The sequence below is a fragment of the Cupressus sempervirens genome, chromosome 1 (genome assembly GCF_028749045.1).
Source record: "Cupressus sempervirens isolate cs-2001-9-10 chromosome 1, ASM2874904v1, whole genome shotgun sequence".
Classification (NCBI taxonomy): Eukaryota; Viridiplantae; Streptophyta; class Pinopsida; order Cupressales; family Cupressaceae; genus Cupressus; species Cupressus sempervirens.
This window is the reverse complement of record NC_143118.1, coordinates 592,911,904-592,919,481: the sequence shown is the minus strand read 5'-3', so window position 1 is coordinate 592,919,481 and position 7,578 is coordinate 592,911,904. Positions and strand designations below refer to the sequence as shown.

The 7,578-nt window shown below is 37.1% G+C and overlaps 1 protein-coding gene across 2 annotated transcripts; it reads left to right on the top strand.

Annotated features, from left to right (window-relative positions):
* The first annotated feature begins 443 nt into the window (after window positions 1–443).
* On the top strand, window positions 444–6,722 carry LOC149578812 (cell division cycle 20.2, cofactor of APC complex-like). 2 transcript variants are annotated; one of them, XR_016364843.1, is made up of 7 exons: window positions 452–737; window positions 832–1,104; window positions 4,315–4,584; window positions 4,661–5,239; window positions 5,340–5,845; window positions 6,128–6,212; window positions 6,315–6,722. XR_016364843.1 is itself a non-coding variant. In XM_089831853.1 (5 exons), the coding sequence occupies exons 1-5, from the start codon at window positions 630–632 to the stop codon at window positions 5,482–5,484; spliced, it is 1,377 nt and encodes a 458-aa protein (XP_089687979.1). In that variant the 5' UTR covers window positions 444–629. The 2 variants fall into 2 exon arrangements, 1 of the variants encoding a protein (XP_089687979.1); XM_089831853.1 differs by lacking the exons at window positions 6,128–6,212; window positions 6,315–6,722 and having other exon boundaries at window positions 444–737; window positions 5,338–5,484.
* The last annotated feature ends 856 nt before the right edge of the window (window positions 6,723–7,578 follow it).

Here is a 7,578-nt window from a genome sequence, read left to right as displayed (position 1 = left end):
CTCCTTTGCCTCTAACTTGGAAATTGCTTTGTTTCCTCTCAATAATGTTGATTGAAACAAAAACTCAAGAACTATTAAACAATAAAAAATAACACGTAGACCACATTAGGAGACGAGCAAAAAAAAAAAAAAAAAAAAACCAATGTAGCAGAACAATGAGTTCTACAAGAGGCAAACCAGCAATGCAACAAGATAAACAATTCTAATACCTCCAATCCAGCCTTGTTCTCTAGTTAACAAGCTCTACTTCACTTCGCATTCCATGGTTGGAGACGACAATAACACGAAGAGAGAAAAATCACAATTGCTCCACAGAACATTAGTTCCCTCCTTAAAATTTGATTTAAAAATTACACGATCTGGATCAAACGCCACTAATCCAATTTTGGTCGCCTCCGAGTTTCTATCCAAAAATATCCCCATATAAGGAACTCGAGGGCTTCGATATGTTATCCCCCTCGTCTTTTCTCTGCCCTGCAACTGACCGGTTTCAAATTCGGTGGTTGCAGGCTTATGCTAAACTAAGGCTGGGGGGCCTGTTCTTTTCCTCTTCAATTTTCTCATTAACATACAACAAACTGATAACACATTGAATTCTTGCGATTTATAATTTATCTCGCTTCTAAACAATGAAGAAGGCTTTTGAGTCACCTCAAACACCAACCATCAGGATTTTTTCCAGGAGGCCTAAGATCTCCCGTCCTCTGCGAAAGCAATTGGCAAATCCAATACAAAATGTCTGTATGACATTTCCCTTCTATTTCTTATAGAAATACAGCACATTTTAGTTTTTTAGTTGGTGTTGAGATCATCATTGGGCTGTCATTGCAGGGGGACAGGTTTATTCCTAACAGAAGTTCCAAAGATTTTGATTGGGCTCGGTATCTTGTCAATAAAAGCAATGTCATTGGAAGTACACCCTCCATGGAAGAATATAACAAGGAGCAAGCAGCTAATTTGGTGATGGATTTCAGTGAGATGTCAAGAATTTTGAGGTTTGGTAGAAAGTCATCGGCACAGGGATTGCAATCCATCTATCATGAATATCCTCCCGTTGATTATAGGGCTAGAAGTGGCAGTTCACAGATTCGCTACATACCTCCAGTAAGGGTTCTTCCTGTTGATTTTAATGAATATTTTGGTGGTTTTACTATTTCTTATATTATATAGACAATCTTAGGCAGGCTTAGGTTAGATTGGATAGATAAATTGACTGCCCAATAGGCTTTAGGGTTCCGCGGGAATGTTGGCGAAGGTAGTAAACATGTTATTCATTGATTTTGTTGTTTTGTAATAATTTGATCTCTTAATCTCGGATTAGATTGAATTAACCATCCAACTAGTTAAGGATTGTTTGAAGATGTGATAATTTGTAGTTCCAATTAGCTTAGGGTTCCATGAATCAGTCCAAGTAGATATGTATATACTCTGGGTTTCTTATTATCTGTAATTTCCAGACATCTCAATTTATATGCTATTCTTAATATCAAGCCTTCATGGTTGATCAGTTTAATGTGCTGAAAGACCGTTTAGCTCATTAAGTATAACGATGTCCAGGAGGTTTAGTTTTTTAGCGCAAATTTTCTAATGCGATGGTTGAAGGTTTCATGCTCTAGATGAATATGAATTTTCCGGATATTTGGGGACATTTTGATTTCCTTTACTGCTCGTTAAATTTTTGTTTAATCCTTTGACTTTGGGAGAGAATTTGATTAAAAGATAAGGATGCAGATGTTCTTCCGAATATGGAATAGGAGCCTATGAATAAATTATAAAGCTATAATAATGTTAGATTTGGCTATAGTAGCAAGGGGGTATGAGCAGGGGATGAGGCCTGTCCTAAAATATCAAGTTTCCTGACGACTATGAAAAATGATCATCATTAAAATAGTAGATTGTAGTTTGCAAGAGTTCATTTCCAGCATGTTCAACATTTAAATTACGACCAGGTGCTTTACAACAGCGAGAACTAGATTCATGTTTTTATTGTTTTGTCGTTTGAAAAAAAATCTGGTACCTTTGTTGGCTAGGTTGAACTTTGGATCTTGTACATTTGGTTGAGGATTCAGACTTGGTGCTTTTGTAGTCTGATTCAAGAAAGGAACTAACATGACTCTAAAGCAGAGATGCAAAAAAATACATGCAGGAAAACTTGAACCCGAAATGATGGGACACAAATGTGAATCACGAACACAAAATCAAAGGCTCACAGAAATGCCTTCAGATTCTATTAAAATTCCTAAAATGTTACCGATAGCCATAATTTGTGGCCTAACACGATGATTACCGATGGAATCAAAATTACATAAGGCTGATAACACACCCTGCTGATTGATGCAGAGCCACACCTTGGAAAGCTCAGGAGGAGAACTCACTCAACTGAGTTGCATCAAGGGGCATCTACAACCTTCAGGATCACACACTAAAATCCAACATCACAATGTATTAATTGAGTTTCTTCATACACATTAAAAATGCATATACTCTCTAAAATCATTCTATATACTTTTCCATCCACTTAATCCATTAAACAAAAGTTTTAAAACAAATTGTCCAGAAAATACATTCTTGCTGCCTCCTGGATAGACCTGCACTCAGACATGAATAACTTTCGAACCAAAAAATATTTACTCAATCCAACCGTTGAGATTTGGCATAACTAGGTTTCAAACAACATATAAAAATTTGAGAGAAATCTAACGATTCAAACTTGAGATATTGACCACGCATCAGAGTACATTTTTCTGCAAAATATTGCTTCTTGCTGTCTCTAGATAGACCTGCACTCAGACATGAATAACTTTTGAACCAGAACAAAACTCTTCGATCCCTCTGGTGAAGATGGGCGTAATTAGGCCTATAACAACATATCCAAAGCTCATCAAAATCCAACGGTGCATTTGGGAGATATTACAAACGCACTGAAACTGATTTCTGCAAACATACCGAATTCAACCCAAAAATAAAAACTTGTCTTCTTCCTCTCTCTTCCTCTCTAAAAACTGACTCCCTAAATAAGGAATATGAAATGTCCCTATCCAAGAATAGGAGACTATTTCAAAAATTATGAATATTCCTGCTGCCAACTATCTGTCCTTTTTTAGGATATGATTAGATTCTTAAATCATTGCACACTACTAACTCCACTAAAACAAACACACATGGTCCTAAGTGGCTATATTTGGAGAGTTTATCATTTCACTCCTCCATTTATGCCACCACATCATAGGACATTATTTTAAAACATAAAACTCTAAACTCACACACACAAACATTTCAAAATTTAGATTTTAAAATCAAAACTTTCTGATATTTGCTTTGTACCCTGCATTTTAGTCATATTGCAAGTTGTCTTCCTGTCGCCACCAAACTTCCTATCGCAGATGTGCTCCTGCACCACTGATTAGAAGGGATATTACTGATATGCAGGAACTGATGCAAGATATAAGAAGGGAATTTGATCAGTTAAACAGGACTACCAGAGGAGAGAAAACTATAGGTCAGCACTTGGATAGGTTATCTGATGTTATTGGGAATGCTGAAGAGGTCAAAAATCTAATGAAGAAAGTTCCACCTCTTGAGGTGAAAACCGGGCTATGGAGCAAACGATGAAGGATATGCAGAAAAAGCTGGATGTGGTGGCAAACAGAGTGGAGAGTACTGAGAATGCAGTAAAGAAACTTGCTGAGCAGTGTTGCTCCATTCTGAAGACTGTTGCTGAGAACATCAAGAATCTGCTGGAGAAGCTGGATCAGGGGAGAACTTAGGGCTCCAGGGACATGAAAGAGGATCAGGGTCCAAGTAGATGCACAAGGGCCAACTCTAAAAAGACTAAGGTTATGGATGGCAAAGAAATTGATGAGCTGAGAGCCTCTGCTGTGAACATGAAAATCCTTGCTGATCAGACTGTGGATTTATTGAAGACCTTATAGCTGTCCTAGTGCTGTCTTTTTGTTGTCTTGTAGCTGTCATTTTTCTTTCCTGCTTAATGGATTAAGGATATTTGTATCTGTCTGTTCTGTTTTTTTGGTGTTGTTGCACAGTTTCATGAAGGCTTTCTTTTACTTTGTAAAAGGTTTCGGGTCCTTTAAAACCTGTTTTTACTTAAGCAAAACACATCCATCCGGATTCTCTTGCATTATATTCCAAGGACTGGACAAATTCTTTAGTGTGTTGAGATGTTTTATAGGTTGTTAAGGATTCATCATCATTGCTTACACTTCTGCAGGGAATCAGCTCTCCGACTAGCTTAATGAGAATTGTGGATCTTTATTGTAATAGCAGTTTTTGATTTTGTTATGCGGTTGTCTGCAGCATGCAGAGAGGACTTTGGATGCTCCATATCTTGTTGATGATAATCATTTGAATCTTCTGGATTGGAGTGACAGCAATATTTTGTCGATAGCACTTGGCAATGCAGTTTACTTATGGGATGCAAACAAGAGTGCTGCTTCCGAGCTGTTGACAGTAGATAATGATGTTGGTCCAATAAGCAGTGTTAATTGGGCACCCGATGGAAAACATATTGCCGTTGGATTGACTAGTTCTACTGTGCAGATATGGGACTCTACATCTAATCATCAGGTAAAGAAAACAACGTCTTTGATGTCTTACTTTTATTTATTCGTTCTCAAATTCAACCTTGCTAACATCAATGCAGTTGAGATCATTGGAAGGTCATCATGGCCATGTGGGCTCACTTTCTTGGAATGACACTATTCTTGCAACTGGTGGTAGGGATGGTTCAATAATTATCCATGATGTCCATATCCGTTATTCCAATGTTAACAGATATAGAGGCCATACGCAGGAAGTTTGTGGATTGAAATGGTCCTTATCTGGCCAGCAACTTGCAAGTGGAGGAAGTGACAACTTGCTTCATATCTGGGACAAGAGCATGTCATCCTATAATGTTAGAAATCAGTATCTTCACAGGATCAATGAACATTCTGATGCAGTTATAGCCTTGGCATGGTGCCCTTTCCAGCACAATCTTTTAGTATCTGGTGGAGGTTTTGCAGACCAATCCATTAAGTTCTGGAATAGTCTTACTGGAGCGTGCCTAAATACAGTTGACACTAATTCTTCAGTTTGTGGATTGTTGTGGAATAAGCATGAGCGTGAGCTCTTAAGTTCACATGGGTATAGTGAAAACCAATTGACCTTATGGAAATACCCATCTATGGAAAAGGTTGCAGAGCTAACTGGCCATACATCTAGGGTGCTGCATCTAGCACAGGTATGCTGAGCTTATTGGCTACTGTTATATGGTTATGTTTCCATGCCTGCCTTTTTCGGATCAGTTTATTTTAACCCTATCTGTATCTTGTATTATACAGCCCAGATGGGTATACTGTTGCATCAGCTGGAGCAGATGAGACACTAAGGTTCTGGCAAGTCTTTGGAACTCCTGATACCTCAATGAGTACCAAAAGTAAAGAGTCAGAGGGTATCTTCAACAATTTTCTTACACGTATTCGCTAGTAGGCAATTGATGTCATGAAACAAGAAAATTTCAAAATTTGCACTTTAGGTGATATTGGGTTCTTTTGCTTGTTTCATGTGATCTGTTGTATTCATCAATTAAGGTTTTTTTGCACTACGGTAATATTTATGTTTATTGGTGTGTTTCATGCAGTTTATTGGCACTTATTGCTGTAGGTTAGTAAGTTGTATCAGTGATCAATTTTCATACCAATGTGAACTGTGTTTTATATGATCAGAGTCTAGTTGTGTGTAGACTGTTCCATAAGCTTTAATAAGTCCTTGAAACTGCTGAATATTTGAAGGAACCTAAAGCAGACAGACAGCATGATGCCTTCACAAAGTACCTTGCAACCTCCAGGTGACATCAGGTTTTCTTGATTTCTATATGCAGTTTCATAATATTCAGGATTTTGTTCTTTGAACATGTCCCCTGTGCCATTTCCTGATCATTGTAATTTCATTGATTTAATTAAATCAATAAAATGAAGATGTACTTGCAAGTTTTGCTTGTGAACTGCATTGTGCAATCTGTAAATTTGTTTGAGTTTTCTCCTTGTTAACATGCCTGCTTGCCTAATGTTTGACCAGCGCTACATCTGTGACTGATAAGATTAGCTATTATGGCGGTTTCTGTTTACAGGTACGAAGGCATAGGTTGTTATGTAATTACATTCCAGGCATGCCTCTTGAACAGTCAAATAAGATCACTCAGAGGATTCTGCTCAGTGAGTTCTGCAATCATATACTTATCTTGTTGGGTTTCTATTCTTAGCACATTCTAGAAATTTTAGACAGATTCTTATTGAATTAATGATATTAATAATTAGGTCAAGGATTCGTCTTCAAAAATCCAATGCCTGGTCAGAAATTAGTTTTGGAGGGGAGATGCATCTGTTTTATGTTGCTCAAAGCAACGTCTGCAAAGAAATAAAACTACTTATTCTCCAGCTATGAAAAGCTTTGAGAGCTTTGCATTTTTAGTCAGTTCTCAGAGTACAAAAGTGAGGGAATCTCATGTAAGGAGGGCTACAATTTCTGTTAAGCGAAGCAATCTCATTTTCCACATCAAATAATAGGTTTGATGTTCAATGAGTATCTTTTCTTGTAAAGGGAGAACTTATCCTCCTCAGCCAAGAATGGGTTCAATATACCTAGGTATGTTCTTGGCAAACTTTTTACCGCATTGTTTTCTAACTCTTTTATTCTGGTTTCATCCTAAGTTTTTAAATTTTTCATTACTTTGTCTAATCTGTTTTTGTTGGAATTTTGTAGCCTAATACACCTATGGAAGTACCTATGTTTTTCCTTCGGTGTTTATAAATGCCGCCAATGTTTAGGAAGTCCAAAAATCCTGAAGCATTTTGTCCTTAAATTGGTTATATATTCTGTTCGTAGTGATTGCTAGCCTAGTTGCAAATTTGTGACTGTTAACCTCTTCTTTTGTGCTGAAAAATCCATATACTTGATAATTTTGTCAACGGGTCATTCTTGATTTAACTAATGCATGATTTCCTGAAATGTTGGTTTTTCTGCCATTGAGTACCTGAACCAGAGGTTAAGCAGAAGGTATGCAGGCATTAGAGCACCTGTGTGACATTGTCCTCTTCTTCAATAGATTAAAAAAAGAGTTGTCAGAAAAATGACCATTATTAAACATTCCTTGTATGGAAGAAAATTTTCATCAGAAGAAATTTGAGTAAACTGGACTGAAAAATCAATAAGGAAATTAGTTGGCTTGTACATCAGATGTTTTATTGGCCAACCTTAAGAATCTGAGAGCTTTGAAATTGGGATAAGAACATCCACTTAACTAAGATTTCCGTCTGCTTTCTCGTCTTCGTTGCTCATATAGATTTTCTGTATAAATAACTAGTGTCCACAAAGTCAGTGCTGGTATTCTCCCTGGATCCTGCAGTAGGGCATCCACCTTAGGATTTATCAGTCAGACCTAGAATAGGAAACCTTTAAATTTACTATCATAATTCAAAGGTGAATGATACATGCATACAACTAATAATAGAATCAGCAGATAGCCAATAAGATCGAGAATCAATAATAGAATTAAGATCATCTAGAGAAAAGACAAAGGAC

Coding starts and splice junctions, on each gene's coding strand:
- LOC149578812 (XM_089831853.1), top strand. CDS start 630: ATGAAGAAGGCTTTTGAGTCACCTCAAACACCAACCATCAGGATTTTT. Junction 4,585..4,660: donor ACTCTACATCTAATCATCAG/GTAAAGAAAACA, acceptor ACATCAATGCAG/TTGAGATCATTGGAAGGTCA. Junction 5,240..5,337: donor GGGTGCTGCATCTAGCACAG/GTATGCTGAGCT, acceptor CTTGTATTATAC/AGCCCAGATGGGTATACTGT.